Source organism: Taudactylus pleione, unplaced genomic scaffold (assembly GCF_031769625.1).
Source record: "Taudactylus pleione unplaced genomic scaffold, aTauple2 ptg000251l, whole genome shotgun sequence".
Classification (NCBI taxonomy): domain Eukaryota; kingdom Metazoa; phylum Chordata; class Amphibia; order Anura; family Myobatrachidae; genus Taudactylus; species Taudactylus pleione.
The window spans coordinates 5,668,504-5,692,372 of NW_028284653.1; the positions used below are offsets into that span (position 1 = coordinate 5,668,504).

Genomic DNA, 23,869 nt, shown 5'->3' on the forward strand with positions numbered 1-23,869 from the left:
TTCCATAATTAGTGTTCTGTGGAGATTACCTTTACAAACATAAGAGGTCAATAAAGCCTGACATTTACTGTATTTAAATACTTTTTTGGGGAAAATTTAGTTGGTAGTTCAAAATAATACATACATTTAGGGAATATATATCATCTTAAATGCAGCTAACTGGACCAGTTTTTTTATAAGAAAACCAGGATTTTGGGAGGGCTATTAACTGGCTAATAAGAGGTAGGAGATTAACAAACACCGCTGAAACAGAAAAAGGATTTTACCTGAATAAATCTGTCCCCTCCAGTGAGCAAGTTGCAGTCCATGTACTGGCAGTGACTTTCCATGGGAAGCGCTATCTGCTAATCACACATAGGACTGGCAGTGCCAGGGGGAGGTGTTTTCTCCCTCTGGGACTGCCAGTCTGGAATGCAATTAGCAGAGAGATTGCTTCCAGTGGTAAGCCACTCCACTGTCTTTCTGTCTGCCCTACTCGGCTGCTAATGGCTGCAGCTGATGCAGTTCCTAGAAGCCGGTGCTTCTGCACATGTACTGGTCTACCAGTGTTTAAGGGCATGCGCTGGTCCCAGACTTCCAGAATAATTGCACATACTCAATGGACCTGGCAGGCAGTGCAACAGAAGCAGTCCGGAACTCCAAATGTCCGGACTGCAGCACAGAGGGCAGCTCCCCTCATCAAGAAGGGTAGGAGACACCACTGATATGTATACCCAAATATAAAAAAGAGGAATCCATTGCTAAGTGAGTGAAAGACTGCCAGCATTTGGGAGTGGTATTGGGAAGTGGTCACAAAAATGCAGTCGCGTCTGTCCGTTTAAACACCGTTACATGGGCGTGCATAAATTAGCCACTGTGATTGCATACACAGCTCTGCGTGTCAGAAGAGCACCCAAGGCTGCGGCAGGTCAGACCCGCCACAAGGGTAAGATGGTCGCTGATGTGCTTCAATTTTACTGATGCTTACATAGGTATGCATACTCACACGCAGGTGAGAAGGCAGCAGTGGGTGTATTTATCCTCAGGTGAACTTTGCTGACATTTGCATATTTTTATAGCTGCGTTGCGTACGAAAATGCTGTTGCGATCGCATTAGCGTCCGTCTCTGAATCAGGCCCAATATGTTTTTTTTCTGGTCACCGCGGCAACTTTTATCAACATAATATTGAGACCACAAGGGTGTTTATAAGAGGTGGTGGTGGGGGGGTAGAAGGTTTCTCAGGGCCCATGCCCTCTGCTAATAGAAAAAAGTCTTAAGCTGGGTACACACTAGGTCAATGATTGGTAAGTGTATACACACTTACTAATCGTCTGTCCGCTGTGCATGGGCTTGAGAGCTCAACTGCCCATCCAGGTGAGCTGTCAATCACCACCGGATCCCTGCAGAGTGTGTATGGGTCACCCGTACACACCAGCAGATGACAATACATCTGTTGTACTGCACAGCAGATTAGATATGTCTGAACGACGTTGTTCACAGGCATATCCGTTGTACACGGAATGTAGAGAATATGCTGGCGGACGGGATGCCGGCCAGAGAAACTATATACCGACGCTGGAATCCGGTCGCCCAACAAAATGCCAATGCTGCTATCCCTAATGGGATCAGGATACCGGCATCAGCATCCCTACCACCGGAATCCCAAATGTAGTATCCGGGTAAGTGTTCACATTAGTCCTGGGAATGGGGTGGTTAGGTTTAGAGACCCCCGGGAGAAATGAGGGTTAGGGTTAGGCTGCAGGGAGGGGAGTTAGGCACCACCGGTGGGAGGTTAGGGTTAGGCACCCCCCCAGGATACTTAGGATTAGGGTGCAGGAAGGGTTAGGCACCAGCGGGGGTAGGTTAGAGTTAGGCACCCCAAGGGAGGTTTGGGTTAGGCAACACTAAGGGGGGGTTAGGGTTAGGGGAAGGAGAGGGTTAGGTTACTTACATTCACCTGTCGGGATTCTGCACTGTCGGGATTCTGCACTGTCGGTCTTGCAGCGCCGGTATTTCGCACCCAACCCGCTGTATACACCCGGCGATGCACTATAGATATATCGCCCATTCAATGGAATGGTCAATATATCTATCAGTGTGTACCCATCTTAAGATCACTCTTATATAAGTTTGGACAACCAGAAGCTTTGCAAGATATATTAATTTATGGATATAAGTACTGTATGGTAAAAAACAGAATAATTACATAAATAATCTCTTTTTTGAAGGCTCAATAGAAGAATCAATACTTAGGGGTCCCCTTACTAAGCAGTGTTAGGAGACAGAGTGAAAAGTGATAAGGTGCCAGCCAATCAGCTTCTCACTGTCATCTCACAGGTGAGCTGATTGGCTGGCACCTTATCACTTTTTACTCTGTCTCCTAACACTGCTTAGTAAATAGACCCCTTACTGTGGGACTCGTGGATAACCCATTGTAGCAATCTCTAAAATACACTGAAGAACCATTGCCCAAAATACTTCATAATTTAATGCAGAGTGAATGTTTTCATTGACATCAGAAAATGAGGGAGAGAGATCACTCTTTTGGCTTCTTTCCCATTTCCTTGAGAGAGTTGCAGTGAACGTTTATGCTCTTCTGTCATCATTGGGACCTTCTTGTGTTTAAGAGGTGGGTTTCAATAAAGGGAACAAGTGTTTGTGTGTGTGACAGAGACAACTGGGTGGCAGTGTAAATTACATCAAAGACAGTAATAACAAATTAAACAGTGATAAAAAAATATTACATTAAATTGCAACTCAAATAAGAAATTATATGAGAATTAATGTAGAAATTTGCTTAGAGTAGATAAATGTATATGGCAAGACAGCAGAGTACATCTGCTTTTTCCAGATTTCGAAACCAACTGACAGATCATATTGCCGAAAATGGTGCAATTTCACAGCTGTTTTCTAATGTATCACCAAATCTAACTTATCGGGGTCAATCCAATTAGGTGTGAATTGCGAGTAGCGTCTATGTTTCATAAAACTTGCAGACTTCACCCAAATGCACGCTCCCAAGAATTCTCCAATCCAGTTAAAATGCCTATTTGCGGTACTCGCAGGACAGGTTTGCGAATTGACTGCCAAATGTGAAGTGAGAGAAGTGTATGAAAAAGTGGTTAGACCATTCTGGAACCCACAAAATTGATAATTTCGTATAGAATGCTGTTTGTGGACATTCGGTACTGAAGGTTTTTAAATGGTGTCATATGGCTGATTTACGGTTTTTTTAATGCAAAAAAAATTACAGAAAGCTAACTTTATTGATTAACCTCAAACTAATTAAATGAAAAATGCAAAAAAAAGTAGGAAAAAAAGGAGATTTGGGGGTACTTTGAGGGCACTTTGAATAATTGTAAAAAATTATAAAAACAATTATTTTCAATGACAAAAATACTGTAATTTGAGGGTGCCTAAACTAACGAAAAAGTTGATTTAGGGGTAATTTGAGACCATTTTTTACCCCAAAAAATGACATGTAATTATTGGACTAATTAAGTTAATTGGAAACTTCCAATTGCCCAATTAGTCATTAGAGGGGTGTCAAAGGGGTTCAGCCCGATGTCCTGACATTTTAACCTTAAAATAAAGATTTTCCTTTCCATCTCTTACCCTCAGGGAGGTGAAAATGGAAAAATGTGAATTCACTCTGATTGGTTCAGTGCTAGTTGCTAATTGGATTGCAAAATGAATTCGCTGTGCGAATATCATATGAAGATTTGTATCTAATTGGATTGACCCCTTTATGGAGGGCCTGGTTGGTCAATGTTTTCACTAAATAGCATGAATATCAAATTAACAAATTGAGTGGAACTATATACAAGAACTGTATGTGGAGTGGCAGCATGACGTGACAGAACTACCACTGCCTTTGAGTGTCAGGTGGCCATGGGGCATCAAAGTGAGCATGTACAGGGGCTGGCACATGCTAATTGAAACCCTGCTTGTGCTATCAGTTCTGGAACTGAAACCCTAAATGTGGCTTTACTGTGCATGTGTTGGCCCACAAGTATCCCCCCCCCCCAAAAAAAAAAAAAAACAATAAAATAAAATAAAAATCATATTGTGGGCCAGCAATGCAGTGTCATGCTCCAGGGTACCAATATTTTTGCCTGTCCCAAAAATTATGCTGATTTTCTCCCTGTGTTTCATAACCATGCAAACAGAAACAATCCCATACAAGGCACTGGGAATAAAATAATTAAATATGCTTATTAATGAGACATAAATCTAATTACAGAAGTATCAGAGTGGAAAACTCTTGTAGGTGACTTATAACATGTCAGTGAGAATGGTGTGTATTGAAATAATACAATAATGGAATATATTGAAACAATAATATTTTATTAGGTAAATTAAAAAAACTCCAAATAACTGTCTTATAAATATTGTTTTAATTGATTGTAGTCTCAAAGGTTAGAAAATCTGCTACCTATGTTAAATAGTTAATTAAGGTTAATCATTACTGCAGAGAACATGAACACCTACATGAAACAGTACAAGTACAGGAAACGTTACTTTTCTGGAACCACATTTTATAACAGGATCGTACATTGCCTTAGAATTCAATTTTTACATAGATACTGTATTTTTTTGAGGGATTGCCATGAAAGGTAAGAAACACAATGCAAATAGAGATCTTGTTTAGAAAACATAAGAATTTAGGGATTAATAGTTTAGTGAAAATTGCCGAACAATTGAAGCAAAAATAATACGAGTAACAGTATTATTATACCAAGATGACTTTTTGCCTATATAAATGAAATATTTATGTATTATATTCCAGAGTATACTGTGCTGAATATTATGTTATAGTTCAAATACTGAAGATAATGCACTAATACTGTATTGTATATATTCATATTATTCATGTTAACATATTCCGTACTAATACAAGTACATGGTCAGGTGGATTCTGTTGCATAGGGGGAATTTCGTTACATGTTCTTGTTTTTTTTGAAAGAGAAGTTTAATTTTAACACATTGGGTGTGAGCTGCCTTACGTATTCTTTGCATAAGCAGTTTAGTATAATTTAATATAGGACAGAAATTAATGTCCTTTTAAATAAACATTAATTAATGCATACCTACTGTATATGTTTGTGGCATAAACATTAGAAAAAAGGTTCCGACCTCATGCTGACAATAATCATTGCATTTTAGCTTAGTATCGTTAATATGTTCATGTATTTATCTTTCAGGAGACCCTGACTATTCTTAAAATATCTTAGAATTATTTAGCACACGAAGATAACATGTCTACTTCCAGCACTGACACAACTGAAGATCCTGTGGAAAATAAATATTTGGTGGCAAGACCTATTTATTCTGAGGACTCCTTCAATGCTGACCATGAAATATTGGATAGACATCACACCACAATAGGGGATCACATGAAACGGTCATGTAGGTAAGTACGTTGCATTTGAGTGATAATGTTTTCATTCAGAACCTTTTTTTAAACAAATGATAGACTTTAGTTGGGAAAAAACTCATAAGACAACAGCCAGTGGTCCACTTCACCAAAGTTATGTAATACTGTATTGTACTATTATACTCACAGGGCACCTGAGATCTCTGATTTGGACAATTGCTGCTGTCATTTCTTTTTGTCATGATGATTATCTTTAATGTACTGCATAAAAAACATATTACACCGTGTACGTGTAATATAGAGATTTGCTTTGAGTAAGATAATCACTGTAAAGTGTATGAATTGATTTCAGCAATTACAGATAGTATCAATGGAGATGTGTTTTCGTTTATAGCGATGGAGTTTATTTTCAGCTCGCACAACTAGGGTTAACTTGTGTGAATCATATAAAGAATGTTCAAACCTATTGACATACTGTATAACGGTCCAGAGCTGGCACCACATCTGATATACATCACCTAGAACTTAAACACATTAACCTTTGGAATTCTTCACTCAGTAAACACGTGGAGACCTGCCCAGTATTTGTTACTGATAACTCGATAATGAACTTTAACCTCCATCCTGTGTAAATAATTGGTTTCTTATATATAGATGTTTTGTATTGTCCATTTGTTATGGTCTAAACACAAAAGTCATTTTTAAAAATGTGTTAACTTTAATAGAATTGATTCTTTATTTCCTCTTTTTTTGTCAAAACTCTGCTAGACAAAAGGAATCTAAATAGGGTTATATTTCTTCTTATATGGTAAGGACTTATGATCATCACATTTACTATGGAAATGTTTTGATAACATTACATGTGCCTTTAATGAATGACTCTTTGTTATACCTGTGTTCTCATACAATTTAACTCTGTGTCGTTGTTTCCATTACAACCCAAGACATACTAGTAGATCAGTGGTACTCAAACTCGGTCCTCAGGACCCCACAAAGGTCATGTTTGCCAGGTCACCCAGCAGGTGCACAGCTGTATTCATTACTCACTGACACATTTTAAAAGATCCACAGGTGAAGTAATTATTTAACTTGTGATGTTGTGAGGAGACCTGGAAAACATGCACTGTTTGGGGTCCTGAGGACCGAGTTAGAGAACCTGTGTAGTAGATTATTCAGTTCCTGACTAAATTGGCACTAGTGTTTATGTGGCGTTAGTAGGGAATTTCAATTGTAAGCTCCAATGAGGTAGATATGTTGTAGAAAGTGGTGTGAATGAATTAATATAGTCTTATTGTACAGTACTACCTAAGAAGTTGCTATTTACATTATATTATATAATAGTCTAAAATGTCTGTCTGTGACTTGCACAGTGACAGTTGGAGGGAGGCTTGGAAATTCCCCCAGTTCCCATATAGTATACAGTACATACAGGGCCCACAGTACACAGTACATATTGTAATGTACAGGGACCAAACATGGGAGACAAAAGAGAAGAGGAGAGAGAAAACAAGAGAGAAATGTGTGTGTGTGTGTGTGTGTGTGTGTGTGTGTGTGTGTGTGTGTGTGTGTGTGTGTATGTGTGTGTGTGTGTGTGTGTGTGTGTGGTGTGGAAGGGGAGGGGCAGAAATAGGGCAAATGAGAAGTAAAGCGATGGGCACAAGAGAGGTGGTACAAGGAAGAGACAGAGATGGGAAGAGAAAAAAGTGCAATATGGGTAGGGAAAGGGAGAGAGAGACAGTGGGAAGCAAGGGGGAGAAGGGAGACGAATCAGAGAGGGGAAAGAGGTGGAGAAACATGGGATGAAGAACAACAGTGCATGTCGGGTCCAAAATACTAGCATATTTATAGTGTCTTATGTTTTTGTTTTTACATTGTCCACACAGAAACACAAAACATCTGCCTGCTGTAGAGAAGATCAAAGCTGTATAAACTGTATGAAGTGGGAGCATGTATGGAAGGGTAACTAGTACATGTGTAGAATTGTTTAGCTACCTACACACCTCAAAAAAAATGTCTTCCAGTATTGGAATTGAGTGTATTTTAGGCCAATGAAATCTCCAGACTTTTCTAGAATTCTTAAATGAATTCCAATCTTTCATCTACAGATTTGAAACCGTGTTCTCCCAAAGTAATTAAACCAGATAACAGTTTTTCACACCTAGGATTCAGTAACAGTAGTAGTTGCAACACCACCATAACAAATTGTAGTAGGTTGATACAGTAGTAGGTAGATACAGACCCCACTCTATAACCAATGTCATCATCATGTAACAAAAGTACAACCTGCTAATACATACAGAAGTAACAGAAGTTTTGATGCAGGGCAAAATGTGAACCATTTTATATTATTAAACTCTAATTTGGTATACCATTTATATCAGTAATATGGTTTCTTTAGAATTGGTGCCCTAATGAAGATGACTGTCCATGAGTCTTTTCGTTCTAAGCTTGGCAGATGTGGATAATCTCCAACCACTTCCCCCAGTTCTCTTTAGCCTCATCCACCTATGTCTCTCAAGCCTCATTCTCCCTTGTCTCCATCCAGCCTCACCCCCTGTACCTCTGCAGCCTCATACCACTTTCCCCACAAGGTGTCTCTCGAGCCCCCTTGTGTCTTTCCCACCCCAGTGTCTCCCCATCTCCAACCTCCTTGTGTCTCTCTAGCCCCCAGTCTCACTCCAGCTTCCCTTGGTCTTTCCAGCTCCCCAGTGTCTCTCTAGCTCCAGCCTCCTTCTATATGCCTGCCACTCAGTGTCTCTCTAGCCCTCCAATGTTTCTTCAGCTTCAGACCCCTTCTGTCTCCAGCCCCTCAGTGTCTATCCATTTTAAGCCCACTCCATTTCTCCAGCTTCCTAGTGTCTCTCCAGCCCCCTTCTGTCTCCATCCCTCCTGTGTCTCTCCAGTTCTAGCCCCCTTCTGGTTCTCCAGCTCCCTAGTGTCTCAACTTCTTCCTTCAGCTTCACCAGCCCACCAGTGTCTTTCCAGCCCCTGTCTGTCTTTCCAACTCCCTTCTGTCTCTCTAGCTACCCAGTGTCTCTCCAGCTCCTTCTGTCTCTCCAGCTCCAGACCCTCTTTGCCCCTCCTTTATTCAGATCCCCAGTGTCTCTCCAGTTCTAACTCCCTTCTTTCTTTCCAACTCCGTGGTGTCTCCCAGCCTCATTCTGTCTCTCCAGGTCCCCATTTTCTCTTCAGTTTCAACCCATTTCTGGCTCTCCAACCCCATTCTGTCTCTACATCTCCCCAGTGTCTCTCCAACCCTCATTGTTTATCTAGTTCCAGCCCCCTTCTGTCTTTCCAGTTACCCATTGTGTCTCCAGAGCCAGCCCATAGTCATTTACCTTATTCTGCAATATCTGGCTTCTCCTCTTCATGCCTGGGGTCCTCTGCCTCCCAGTGGCATGGCACAGCATTACATCATGATGTCATGCATGCTGCGCTCAATGCACAAAAAACTTTAGTGCACGGCCGCCAAAGCCAAAAGGGGAAGCCCAAGAGACAGGGATCCCTGGACTTCCGTACAATGCCTGTGCTCTGCTGATCTCTGTAGTGGTGCCTGCAGAGGTTTATACAAAGCAGATGGCTTTATCTGTGGACCCCTGCATGGTCAAGGCAGCTTTGAGCCCTGTGTCACCGGGCCTGTGAATTGGCCAAGTGGGGTGGGTGACCCAGGGGCTGTGGCAAGCCATTGAGGGCAGCATGGGGTCTGGCCCATCAAAAACTGTTCGTGCTTGCAGTGGCCAAATCTGCCCCTGGATGGGGTTATATATTGTGCATTTGTCACAAGAATGGTTTCTGCTTTGCATTGTTGCACTTTGCGTTGTTGTACTAGGGGAGTAGGGACAGTTATGACCTGCACTTCTAAGCTCCTACAGAGGCCCATGCCTGGGTAATCAGTACCTTCTCCCACTTGGTGGGGATCTCCTATTCTTTAAAACTATCTCTTGGACTCATTGCTGAATACTGCATTGTCTTATGGTCACCAGAAAATGTGCTGTGTTGTATATTGGTCACTAGAATTGGTTATATATATCGTATACTGGTAATATGAAACTGCATTGTAGATAAAATCATAATAATTTTATTATTTCTAAAATAAAATTATTATTTATATCAGCGGTTCCCAGACTGTGTGCTGTGGCACCCTGTTGTGCTGTGGGGAACATGTAGGGGTGCCACAGTTTGGTGGTCCAGGATTAAAGCAAATTATTTATGGTCTATGTGATAGGCAATACTAGTGGTGGTGGCTGCCAATCATAAATATGTGAACAAACAGAAGCATAACCCTGTCCACCACCACATAACTGAACCTAAGGATGACAGGTAAGAACAATTTACTTCTTTTTTTTTCTGAGTTTCTCAATTACATACTTTTGGCCTAAGGGTACTATGACAAAAATGATGATACTCTAGGGCAGGGGTCAGGGAACTTTTTTACCTTTTACCCCAAAATATATTTAGATATGCCGACATTACCCCCTTGATTTGAAAGGAAGGAAATCATATAGTAGTGCCCTAGTGCCCCCATAGTTATGCCCCTGTAGTAGTGTCCTCATATAATGCCCCTGTAGAAGTGCTTCCATATAATGCCCCTGTAGTAGTGCCCACATATAATTCCCCGGTAATAGTGCCCCCATATAATGCCCCTGTAGTAGTGCCCCCATATAATGCCCCTGAAGTAGTGCCCCCATATAGTGCCCCTGTAGTAGTGCCCCCATATAATGCCCCTGTAGTAGTGCCCCATATAGTGCCCCTGTAGTAGTGCCCCCATATAATGCCCCTGTAGTAGTGCCCCCATATAATGCCCCTGTAGTGCCACTTGTACACAAAAAAAAACACCTTAATCCCCACTCTTGCATCCACCGCCATCCTGTCCGCCCAGCTGCTCCTCGGAACTATGGGAAGAGACGTCATGATGTCTCTCCCATAGTGCGCAAGGAGAGAGGTGGCAGCTGGAGTTCAGAAGAGAACTCCAGCCTCCGGCTAACGCAGCGCTGCAGGGAAGGAATAACATCACAGCGGGCATCTGGCTTAGAGCCTCCCTGCAGCACAGCCGGGCATGCATATGAATCATTCTATATTATAGAATGATTCATACCCATGCCTGGCTGTCCATCCATTACCCCCAGGAATTTCATGTTTACCCCATGTGGGGTAATATACCCCTGTTCCCTGACCACTGCTTTAGGGTGCCATTGATTTACAGTATATAATAAATGCCCATCTTCAGTATGTATATAAACCTTAAAATATATTTTGTTGACAACTCTCATTTAATACAATATCTATTTGTTATGTACTAGAGTCAAAGATCACCATTGTGTGTAAGGCTAACATAAATGTTTTTTTCTTTTTCATTGCAGTTGTTCCTCACAGAAAGCAAAACAAATTGCCTTATCTTTTATCCCTGTTATTTCCTGGCTACCTGCTTATCGATTCAAGGAGTGGATTCTCAATGATATCATTTCTGGTGTTACCACAGGGCTTGTGGCAGTGCTGCAAGGTGAGGTCACAGTGTGATTTTTAATACCCTATATAAGGAATAACTACAACCCATATGTAAGAAATAAGTGCAAGCCCATAAAGAAAAGTTTAAGACAGTTGTTATCATGTTACATGTATATAGATTATAGAATGTAAAATTTAGTATAAGGTACTAATAATTTTAATTAATCCTATTAAAGCAACAGATTTTAATGAGTTTGAGGGATATAATTAGGGGGATAGTGCACATAAATTTAAATATTTGATGATGGGGCAAATTAATAGTGATGACTATGAAGATAATGGTTTTTATGGTGGTCACTACTGTTCTCTGTATTGTATTGTGGTCACTGATGCTCTCTGTATTATATGACAGTCACTAATGCTTTCTGTATTGTATGGTGGTCACTGATTCTCTCTGTATTGTATGATAGACACTAATTTTATATTTTCCAATTCCTTTGTGACTAAAATATATATCTTTTTGCAGCCAGGAACATTGCACAAACTGCACAATCAACATCCTCAGAAGTTACTTTTAAATATTGTCAAACAAAACAAAAAATACATATAAGTGCAATATGTCGAAGCTGAATAATTGGCTGAGACAAGTTCGGTTTAAAATTTAATCGCAGCAACGCCATCTTGCGAATGGCCGCAAGACTCCATTTTAGAAATGAGATCGAAAGACGCCAATTTGCGAATGACTGCCTAAGCGCCATTTTAGGTAAACTCACAGTATAGTACATGTGGCGATATTTATGTTAGCACTATGCGATCGCTTCTTTCATCATTTCTCATACACACAATCATACCCACAAGAGCGCTATTAACTAGTCGCATATTAGTGAATGCATAAGACTTTGACTGAAACTGCTGTAAAAGTAGCTTTATGCGCACGCATCTGCCCCAAGTTAACTAGCGTCCTTATATCAAACTCCGAATACCCACACATTCCATATTCACACATAAGGTTCCATAAGCATCAAAATGTATGATTTAAGTCGCTTAAGTTAGTTTCAATGCTGAGAAATAAAGGTTTTTGATAACTAAGGTATTATACATGATAAGCAAATTGTGTTTGGTCTTGTTCTGATGCGTACGCTTTTTACAGCATTCCGGTATTATCGGTGGAGAGATCGTATCATGCAAACTCAAGTTATGGATCGCAGAACCTACAAGCAACAAAATGTTTAACTTTTGGAATGTACAGAAGGCGTTACTAGAAAGATTCCCCTGCTGTTAGAGGCAGGGAGAGTCTATTTGAACCAGCCTGTTAAATGTGCTGTAACATATGTTTCTCCTCTGGGAACCAATGACATCAGCAAGAAACTTCCCCTTTGTCCTGTTTTAGTCTGAGGGGGATAAATATGTGTGCCCGTATACTGGTTTTTTAGTCCATGCTGAATGCTGTATGAACTGAGGGTCTTTATTCTGAGGTCTATCTCTGGGTCCAGAGGCGCAGCATATGTATATTGTACTTAGGTCTGCAATATTTCCTTTTACGCCTAAATTGTGTATGTATCAATTGCGTGTAACTGACTGTACTTTTACCTGAATAATACTTGTGAATTGGAACCACAGATTCCACTCCTGTCTTTATTTGCGGTCAGACTGCGTACACAAATTAGCGTTATTCTTAGAGGTTTATAGGAAGGATTTTAGAAGGTATAGGCAGGGGTATATAAAGGTTCTGATCCAGTTTCATTAGTTGGGGGCTCGTAAAGAAGTCACTTACCTGCTCACACGGTACATACGGTCATCGATATTTCAGCAAAGGGTGGAGTGGCCACATGCAGGGTTTGCCTGCAACCACTTTGTGTTGAAAGATCACTATCCGTCTCCGTGTGAATTAAGGAAGCTGACTAGAATCCAGGGACAAGAGAGGAAAAAGTTTGTTTTTCTCTGTTGATAGAACCTTGCGTTTAGAGGGGTGCCGCAGTATTGCATACATGGCTAAAACGCATTTTTGCATACGCAGTTAAAAAGTCATTATACGGTTGTGTGGTAGTCGCATTAATGTGTATGCGGACGGTCGCACAATAGCGTATATGCACTTCCAGTTCTGCTGCCACGTGCTTGAACAAAGCCATTGAGGTTTACATTTTTTTTCTATTACCAATATATGGGTTAAACGTGTATTTTTCTGTGCAGGAAAAAAGTGTGTAACAGTGGATACTTGTTGAACAAAGTTAAGGGTATCGTATGATCCTTAAGGGCTAGGTGCAAGGGTTAGCCTAGTCGCTCGGTAAGCAGCTTTACCGTTCTATACACAGTAGCAGGTGTACATGTTGTCTTTGTTGTATAGAGGTGCGTGAGAGTAGCCGACATATAATCTCTCATAGGTTTGGAAGTTGCCTTACTAAAACTTATCCGGGTGTGGAAGTTGCCTGTTATAAATCTTGTCTAGGTGTGGAAGTTGCCTTACTAAATCTTATCCAGGTGTGTGGGCACCGACGACTTAAATCGTCCACAGGTAAGTGAAAGTATCTTGATTGTCTTTCACCAGTTTACATTTTTATTGAAAAGCATAGGAGTTGTCTCAGAATGGGAGCCATGCAAACAGTAGAGATGTTAGGCAATGATGTGCTGCTAATGGAGGCTCCGATTGGATTGGCCCGCCGTATTATGCATACTAAGTATGGTATTTATGCAATAAGGTATTGTGATTTATGGTTTAATATGACGAGGAAGAGTGTTAGACCATTTCCCAGAATTGGTAGTTTTGACAAAAATGTGTTAGACAATGTCCAGGATCACATCAGTATGGTGCGATCCTGAGAGAAAAAGATTAAGTATTTTGAATGTTTAAAACTATGGCAGCATGAAGGGGATGCTTGGCTTAAAAATGTGCAAACGACGCAAACTAGTGTTGCAAGAGCATTGCCAGAAAATACGTTCGCGACGCTGAGTTGCAATACGGGCGAGCCGCAAATTGGCGAGCACATGCGGCAAGGTAGCATCGTGGAGAGTATTGCCAGCAGTTCACGCTCACCTCCCCCACCTTATGTGGATGGAGGTGCAAGTACAGTTACCAAAAATACCCATAAAAATTTAACAAGTAATTTGTACCCCCTCTTAAGTAACCATAAAGAAAATGTTTATGATGTAGATGATGAGCCTACTGTAATGTCTGCCATTTCCCATGCTGTGCAGATGATAGATGCTGCATCACCACAATCACGGGTGGTGCCGCCATCTCCATCGGTAACAGCAAGGGAAGTGTTAACACACTCTGCACCCATTGAGGAAATTGTTAATACCATACATAGCAGCAGCAGATTAAACCCCCAGCCAGGTAACCAGGTCAGAGGTAGCAATGCTGCCGGTCTGCATCCCATTCAGACAATAACTGTTCCGAATGGAAATGCGGATGCAAACGGTGTAGTGCCCACGAGGGAAGTAGTAATGCATTGTCCATGGACAAGAGCAGAACTAAATTCCATCATAAATGATTTCCCCGATCCCAAAAAGGAATTAGCCAAATGTCAAAGATTTTTGAGAAATTTGGGTAGTTCTCATGAGCCCACTAATAAAGATTGCCATGTGGTGTGAAGGGCCTGTCTACCACGCAATACCGACGTGACAAAATTTATCACAGATTGTGTATTGGCTGGCGACGTTCCCTTAACAGACCAAGGAAACCAAGGTAACATTTCCAGCATTGTGACTCAATTGGGTGTATATTTTCCAGTAGTAGTTAACTGGAACAAAATCTTCACAATCAAACAAAAGGAGAGTGAAAGGAGAGTGAAAGGAGAGTGAAACTGCAGAAGACTATTGCGACCGGGCTCTGCAGGCTATCACCCAGTACACTGGGATAGAAGATATTAAAGATAGCATTCACCACAGGGGAATGATAGTCACAATATTGATGGATGGTTTAAAAGAGAATTTAAAAACTCGGGTTCAGACCTCACAGCCTGGCTGGAGGGGACTTACAATAGATAACCTCATAGAGTCTGCCATAGAACATGACAAAAACATCTCAAAAAAGAGGGAGACCCAGAGTGAAAAATTAATGGCTGTCAGTATACAAGCTCTGGAGGGAATGACGGTAACATCACAGCCAACAGACATGCTTGCACTTGCACACACACTCATGTCAGAACAAGTTGCTCTCACTAACCCCACTCAACAACAAACACAACTCTATCCCACTAATCCAATGCAACCACAGGTCCCAGGATATCCACCTACTTCTTACCCCCCACAATACCCTTACCCTCCCTATCCTTACCCATATCCACCACCTTTACCCTCTGCTCAAACTTCACGACAACACATGCTTTCACCTGAATCACGGACATCTTTTAATTGTAAACAAACAGGACACTTAAGTAGAAACTGTACAGTAAAAAGAGTATGGGCCCCACATCAAGGGAAACCTGGATACCCCCATAAGGGATATGCACAGAGACCAGCAAATGTTCAGCAAACACCAGCTCCAATTGTAGCCGTAAATGCTTTATTGGAGAATGGTAGCCAACGCTAGGGGTCAGGTCATACCTGTGGTCTACAGATAGTCAGGTTAACGGGAAGTACTAGGGAAGAACCGGTCTTGATGGTTGATGTAGCTGGTACTGAATATCCTTTTCTTGTAGACACAGGGGCGACCAAGTCAGTGATGAAATCTCCCGTTAATTTACAGGTGACCAATGAGACAATACCAACAATGGGTGTGACAGGTAAAGTGGAACGTTATCCTTTAACAAAGTCTGCAGAGGTTAGTATTGGGCCGTTGCATACCAGACATTCTTTTCTACTGGCTGCCATGGCTCCTACTAACCTGCTGGTCAGAGACTTGTTATGTAAAATGGGATGTGTTATATATTGCACCCCTGATGGTGTATATTTAGATATCCCAGAGAGAATGGTATACGAGGTGCGGGATATGTTAGACACCCCTCAAAGGATAATGTATCACTCTACCGTTTTAAAAGAAAATTCATCACAAGTAGATGAAATGTTGTCCCAAATTTCAGATTACCTTTGGACAAAAGATGGACAGGACACTGGATTAATGGCAAACGTAAGCCCAGTAATGGTAAACTTAAAAGGCGGTAGGCAAGCTCCAAAAATTCCCCAGTACCCACTAAAACAGGAAGTAGAACTAGGGGTGTTTCCAATAATTGAGCGATTATTGCAACAGGGAATTTTAGTTCGTACATCTAGTGTAGCCAACAGTCCCATCTTTCCAGTAAAGAAGAGAGGTGGGAGGGGTTATAGGCTGGTGCAAGACCTTAGAGGTGTTAATAAGGTAGTAGAGAGACAATTCCATGTTGTGCAAAATCCAGCTGTCATCCTGATGCAGATCCCACCAAATGCAACCCATTTCACTGTCATTGACCTCTGTTCTGCTTTCTTCTCTGTGCCTCTCCACCCTGATTGTCAGTACCTATTCGCATTCACATACAGAGGTGTGCAATATACATGGACACAATTGCCCCAAGGTTTCATAGACAGCCCCAGTATTTTCTCCCAGGCATTGCATGACTGTTTACAAGCTTTTCAACCTGCCAATGGATCAGTTCTAATTCAATATGTGGACGATTTATTGCTATGTTCTGACTCGTTTATGTCATGTTTGAATGACACTAAATTTTTGTTACTTCATCTCTCGCATACAGGACACAAAGTGGCTAAGGACAAGTTACAACCATGCAAATCCAGAGTAAAATATTTGGGACACTGCCTAACCCAGGGGTTACGACATCTTACAAATGATTCCAGGCCATACAAAACATGACACTGCCGCAGAATCAACAGCAAATTCGTACCTTCTTGGGAATGTGTGGATACTGCCGAATGTGGATCCCAGGTTTTTCTATTTTGGCCTTTACAGGAACTAGTCTCTTCCTCAAAGCCTGATCGTGTCATACACACTGAGGAATCAGAATAGGCTTTTCTTAATCTTAAGGATAGTCTGACAAAAGCTCCTGCATTGGGAATACCCGATTATGAAAAACCTTTTGATTTATAGTGTACGGAAGCCGATGGTTGTGCTGCAGGTGTCCTTACACAAAAACATGGTGATGCCAGTAGGCCCATAGCATACTACAGTGCCCAATTGGACACGGTAGCAAGATCACTCCCCACCTGTTTGAGAAGTGTAGCAGCTACCGCTTTATTGGTGAGTAAAAGTGAGGACGTAGTATTGGGCCATGATATGATTGTCTACACTCCCCATGCTGTATCTGCTCTGTTGAACTCAGCTCAAACCAGACACATCTCCTCGGCTAGCTTCACCAAATGGGAACTAGCTCTAATCGCTCCTGCAAATATTACTGTCAAATGTTGCAGTACACTGAATCCAGCAACATACCTACCATATGTACAACATGATGTACAAAGGGTAGAAGGAGAAGAGTTGCTGGCGGGAGGTGAGTTCGGCAGACATGATGATACTCACGATTGTATGACATATCTGAATCAGACCTTTACTGCTAGACCTGACATACATGACACACCTTTAGAGAATGTGGATGTAACTTTCTATATGGATGGGAGTTGTCATAGACAAACAGACATAGGTGAATTATGTACAGGTTATGCTGTTGTAAATGATACAGACATCATGGAAGCTAAACCTCTCGGTCCTCCTCACTCAGCCCAGGTGGCAGAGTTAGTAGCACTGATTAGAGCATGTGAACTGGCAGCAGGCAAATCTGCTAACATTTACACTGACTCGAGGTACGTGTTCGGGGTGGTGCACAAATTTGGGGCTCTATGGCGTCTGAGAAATTTTATGACAGCAGCAGGCACACCAGTTGCACATTCCCGACATATAAAACATCTTTTAGAAGCAATCCAACTGCCCAAAGCAATTAATTGAGATGCAAAGTTTGTGTTCAATTCAGGAAAAATCCATTTGGAAGTCCAAGGGATGTGGGCCAGAGTAATCTGGGCTCTGGAGGGACGGACATGGTAAGCCAGTAGCCCCCAAGGCATATTACCCCAGCCTGGCTGAGGCAGCACACGGTCTAACTCACCTAGGTAAACAGGGTATGTGCAAGTTGGTGAGGGCATACTGGTGCGCACCAGGTTTTTCTTCACAAGCAGAGAAGATGGCAATGTCCTGTCTGACCTGCTTGAGAAAGAACATAGGGAAAGCGATCCCTACCGAACCGTCCCACATTCCACCTACTGATGGACCTTTCCAGGTGATACAAATTGATTTCATCCAATTACCACCCTGCAGGAACCTTAAGTATGTATTAGTGTGCACAGACGTATTTTCCAACTGGGTTGAGGCCTACCCAGCGGCCACTAATACTGCTGCGTTTACTGCCAAGAAAATAGTCCAGGAATTTGTATGCAGGTACGGTATCCCTAAGATCATTGAGAGTGACAGGGGTACTCATTTCACAGGTGATGTGTTCCAAAATATGTGTAAGCTGATGGGTATTAATAGCCGACTTCATACCCCCTACCGACCGCAAGCCAGTGCCAAGGTGGAGAGAATGAACGGGACTATTAAAAATAAATTAAGTAAAATTATGGCAGAAACTGGACTAGGATGGCCAGAAGCATTACCTTTGGTCCTACATAGCATAAGGACCACTCCTACACTTCCTCTGAATCTGTCCCCATTTGAAATACTATTCGGCAGACAACCTCATTTGATTATAAGTCCCCAGGAAGACTTGAAGGGTAACAACGAGGTAACTGTAAAGTATCTTATATCAATGAGTAGGCAGTTAAAGCAACAGCAGCAGAAACTGAAATTGTTGTCTAATGATATGCCTGAAACTATCTGTCATGATGTTGAACCAGGAGAATATGTAATGATCAGAAATTTCTTGCGTTCAGGTTGTTTGACTGATCGGTGGGAAGGTCCATACCAGGTGCTGCTGACGAGTACTACATCTTTGAAGGTGGCCGAGGTCAATCAACCGGTGGAGAAACAAGGCAGAGACAAGGCTGATAGTGTGGACCTGTCGCTCGCGAGCTTGTTCCGGGAGGATTGAAAAGGTCGTAGTGAGAAACCTGAACCGAGAGAAATTTTGCAGGACTTGTTGTTAAAATGGATGGGCCTGCTGTGTTCATTCTCATATTCTCTTTTAGAGTGTTCACCATCCTGGTCAGTTCGGGAATATCCAGTGTCTGTGATGGGGGACCGATTGAGGAAACGGGAGATGATGGCAGTGCTGATGGAGTGGAATCAGGAGGAGTGCAATGCCAATCAGAGGAGTGTCTGACCAATCTTAGTACTGTTATTGTTAAGAGAGCTGTCATTCCGGATACTCGGGGAAGGTGTGGAGGTTTATCGTCTGAAGATTCCTGTATTTGTGAGTTTGTGGGTCCCTAGTTGATGAGAACTGTATCCAACGGTGCCAACCAAAATATAACCTGTACTGGGGAGGGTATCCTTTAGAGGATTATCACAGCATGGTGGCAAAGTGTTAAATCAAACTGATTGCTGGGTGTGTTCACATGTGCCATAGGGACAGCATAATGTAGGGTTGGTGCCATTTCCGCTGAATGTCACGGAAATTTTAGAACTGCAAAAAGGGAAAACATTGGATGGAAAATTCCTCTCATCCAAACCGCCTCATTTCAAACTCTATCATTTCCAAGCAGATAGATCACTTTTGTGTTTAAACATAACCAACCCCAATAAACCCGGAGGCTGGGAAGTGACGGGGAATAATCAGACGATGACCTTCTCACAAAGAGCTGATAATGAGTCCATAAACTATGATCTGTTACGCTCAATTAAATCAAGTGGGAAACATTTTAGGTACAGGTATACATTGAGTTCCACCAAAGAAATTATTGGTAAAGTACCAGATTGTTATTGTGCTAAAATAATACAACCAGAAACTTGCATATACCAGATGGAAGAGCCTGAGATAGGATTGTTTGCAAGGGAAATGTGTGTAATGATAATGATGCATGCCATTCCTTATGTTCTCCCCGATAATGTATATTTTGTATGTGGAAGAAAAGCGTACAAATGGCTCTCCCTGAGTTCTGTAGGTTTGTGTTACCTGGGAAGAGTAGTCCCAGAAGTTATGACCCTCACACATGTTGAAATGCTGGGAATACATAAAAACACACCGTCACCATATCTTCACACACAATATGAACACAGAGGCAAGAGAAATATGATACCTGGTAATATGCATAAAGCCACTCAGTTAATCAGTGAGATAACTGGCTTCCAAGTTTTAGTTGCCCTGGATCCCACTAGGATTGCTAGGGGTACATAAAATTTTAGATATATCCAGGAACTTGCTAAATTAATTAATTAATATCACCGAGATGTACGATGACACATTCAGGTACACAGGGAGAGAATTGCAAGCATACAAGAAAGAACTAGTGCAACACAGGCTAGTGTTGAATTATTTAACTGCTGTTACTGGAGGGTATTGCGTAACGTTAGCCACCCAATTTGGAGTAAAATGTTGCACTTATGTCATCAATGATACCAGCGACCCTAAGGAGGTGATCGACCAGAAGATGGATGAGATTCTGCAGCTAAAGTGGGAATTTCGTAAGAACCATAACGCATCAGTGGCTGAAGCAGGGGAAAAGATAGAAGGATGGGTGTCATGGCTGAACCCAGTGAAATGGTTCTCAGGTCCAGGGGAATGGGTCCAGGAAGTGATCGCCAGCATAGGCAAATTCTTGATCCTTATACTGATTGTCATCATAGAAATTAGCATATGCATCCGGTGTGTTCCTATTGTGTTGAAGTGTGGAAAATGTAAAAACAGAGTAAAACAAAAGAATGAAACTATGATGGTGGTCAGAAATGATAATATGTATACCAAGGTAGATACAGAACTGCATTACAACCCTGAGCTAGGAAGTACCATAATTTAAATGTATAATATTTAGACATGCATAGAAGATATTATTGAAATGTTATTTATAGAATACCTCAGACAATGTAAAGTCTCAAATTCCCCTTCAAGACTGCTGTTATAAGACTGGTGCATTCCCACACTTGTCACATGATCTTCCAAGATCCGCAGCGTGCGTATAATAGTAGTTTTATGTTCCCACCCAGAGACACATTATTGATGGACTAAGAACCACCTTGTGCCATCCCATAATAACACTAAATAATATGTAAATGTAAGCCTAAAATAAATTTAAATAGCAGATTGTGATAGCATGTTGTTTGCTATCAAAGGGTGGACTGTTGAAGCCGAATAATTGGCTGAGACAAGTTCAGTTTAAAATTTAATCGCAGCGACGCCATCTTGCGAATGGCCGCAAGACTCCATTTTAGAAATGAGATCGCAAGACGCCATTTTGCGAATGGCCGCCTAAGCGCCATTTTAGGTAAACTCACAGTATAGTACATGTGGCGATATTTATGTTAGCACTATGCGATCGCTTCTTTCATCATTTCTCATACACACAATCATACCCACAAGAGCGCTATTAACTAGTCGCATATAAGCGAATGCATAAGACTTTGAATGAAACCGCTGTAAAAGTAGCTTTATGCGCACGCATCTGCCCCAAGTTAACTAGCATCCTTATATCAAACTCTGAATACCCACACATTCCATATTCACACATAAGGTTCCATAAGCATCAAAATGTATGATTTAAGTTGGTTAAGTTAGTTTCAATGCTGAGAAATAAAGGTTTTGATAACTAAGGTATTATACATGATAAGCAAATTGTGTTTGGTCTTGTTCTGATGCGTACGCTTTTTACAGCATTCCGGTATTATCGGTGGAGAGATCGCATCATGCAAACTCAAGTTATGGATCGCAGAACCTACAAGCAACAAAATGTTTAACTGTTGGAATGTACAGAAGGCGTTACTAGAAAGATTCCCCTGCTGTTAGAGGCAGGGAGAGTCTATTTGAACCAGCCTGTTAAATGTGCTGTAACATATGTTTCTCCTCTGGGAACCAATGACATCAGCAAGAAACTTCCCCTTTGTCCTGTTTTAGTCTGAGGGGGATAAATATGTGTGCCCGTATACTGGTTTTTTAGTCCATGCTGAATGCTGTATGAACTGAGAGTCTCTATTCTGAGGTCTATCTCTGGGTCCGGAGGCGCAGCGTATGTATACTGTACTTGGGTCTGTAATATTTCCTTTTACGCCTAAATTGTGTATGTATCAATTGCGTGTAACTGACTGTACTTTTACCTGAATAATACTTGTGCGTTGGAACCACAGATTCCACTCCTGTCTTTATTTGCGGTCAGACTGCGTACGCAAATTAGCGTTATTCTTAGAGGTTTATAGGAAGGATTTTAGAAGGTATAGGCATGGGTATATAAAGGTTCTGATCCAGTTTCATTAAATATGAGATATATTCCTGTGCACAGTCTGCAGTTAGCTAGGAACATCCCAATCTCCGAAACTTCTCTTTTGAGTTACCACCTCCATTCAAGTTACCACTATTATGATGTGCTTCCCATAATATGGGTCCAAAGTTTATGCCTTCTCAAAAGAGGAGTTTCAGATATTGAGATGTTCCTAGCTAACTGCCAGCTATGCACAGAAATACACACTAGGTCCGGTGACGGGCAGGGCGCCAGACCTAGAAAGGGCATTCCTGTGCATGTCGTAGGTGCGTGCGTGCCCAAAAAGGGGGCCTGGTCATCAGAACAGGGGGCGTGTTTTTTGTACATGCCCCATTTTAATGAATCTTGGGGTGTGTCCAGCACTTTCAGACACTCTGGGCTGCCCCAAGCTCTCATGTCTCTCACCGGCGGTGATTGCAGCACCGCAATTTTTCCCACCCGCAGGACACTGCAGCCCATGGGTGGGGACGGCACCCGCCGTGTTGTTTTATTGTGGCACCAAAAGGACAGGGCACATTCTGCTGTTGTGAAATCAGGCAGGGCGCAGCATTCCGCTAAAAACAGCTTTGCGGGAACGCTACATATTAATATGCACATTAACACAAGAATAGGTACATGACTTCAAACAATGGTACAGTATTTGCGCTGAAAGACCACATTTCATTAGCTTTGAAGAGAACTGTCAATGTTTCCCTAAAAAAAATAAAAAAAGATATATTTTTGTTAGTAAAACTTTTCTACTCTGTATGTTTCAGGTTTGGCATATGCTCTCCTTGCCAATGTATCCCCAGGCTATGGATTATACACATCTTTTTTCCCCGTTGTGGTCTATTTCTTCTTAGGGACTTCCAAACATTTATCTGCTGGTAAGTTATATGTAAAACATATATTGCTGACAAGTGCTGGCCATCTATCTATCTATCTATCTATCTATCTATCTATCTATCCTGTATATATATATATATATATATATATATATATAAAAACTCATATATCATATTTACAGGGCCATTCCCTGTTGTGAGTCTCATGGTTGGCTCAGTAGTGGCTACTCTTGTACCGGGTGAGGCAACAGGCAGCGGAAACTCTAATGTAACCAATGCCACTTCTGAAGAATTGCTTAATGATCAACGAATAATCGTGGCAGCATCATTAACTTTTCTGGTTGGAATAATTCAGGTCAGTGGATGTCATTGTATTATAGTTGGACATTTTAAAGGAGATCTCCTTGTAAAGTAAATTTAATCCCCTAAAATACCTTCCTTGCTACTACGTCTGTCTATGTGTCCTAAATTGTATTTCAATTAGCCTCTGACTTACAACCTTATACAGTGCTGAAGAAACTGTTGCAAGTGCCACTGAGGTTGTCTCCAAACCAAGGGAGACCTACATAAGACTCCTGTTATTCTACTTGCTGTGAAACTGAAGGATAAGTGGAAGTCTTTTTTGCATGGTGTACCCCTTTATTCCACAATCCATGTACAGGGGTGCCAGGAGATCTCTCAAGCCCTGTACAAGTGGGTGGCATCACGCCTATGGGTGTATGTCCATGGTCAGTTGGTTGTGTATACCAAGGCCCTTATTACTTACTATGCTGCCCACTCAAGGGGGCATGGTAACACCATCTTGAAGGCATGGTGGTATCTCCTGGCAGCTTGGGCTCTTGCAATGTCACTTTCCCCCTTTGTTACTGTTGCTGAATGACACTAGGAAGCAATGGTTACTATTGCTGGATGGGACTAGAA

At 41.6% G+C, this 23,869-nt stretch overlaps 1 protein-coding gene across 1 annotated transcript in view; it reads left to right on the top strand.

The window, feature by feature from the left end:
• The first annotated feature begins 5,238 nt into the window (after positions 1 to 5,238).
• Positions 5,239 to 23,869, top strand: part of LOC148515262 (chloride anion exchanger-like) — an 84,306-nt gene continuing 65,675 nt past the window's right edge. The window contains exons 1-4 of the mRNA XM_088480252.1: positions 5,239 to 5,393; positions 10,718 to 10,857; positions 22,880 to 22,990; positions 23,131 to 23,303. Coding sequence (XP_088336378.1) covers positions 5,239 to 5,393; positions 10,718 to 10,857; positions 22,880 to 22,990; positions 23,131 to 23,303 — 579 coding nt within the window. The remainder of the gene's footprint in view (positions 5,394 to 10,717; positions 10,858 to 22,879; positions 22,991 to 23,130; positions 23,304 to 23,869) is intronic.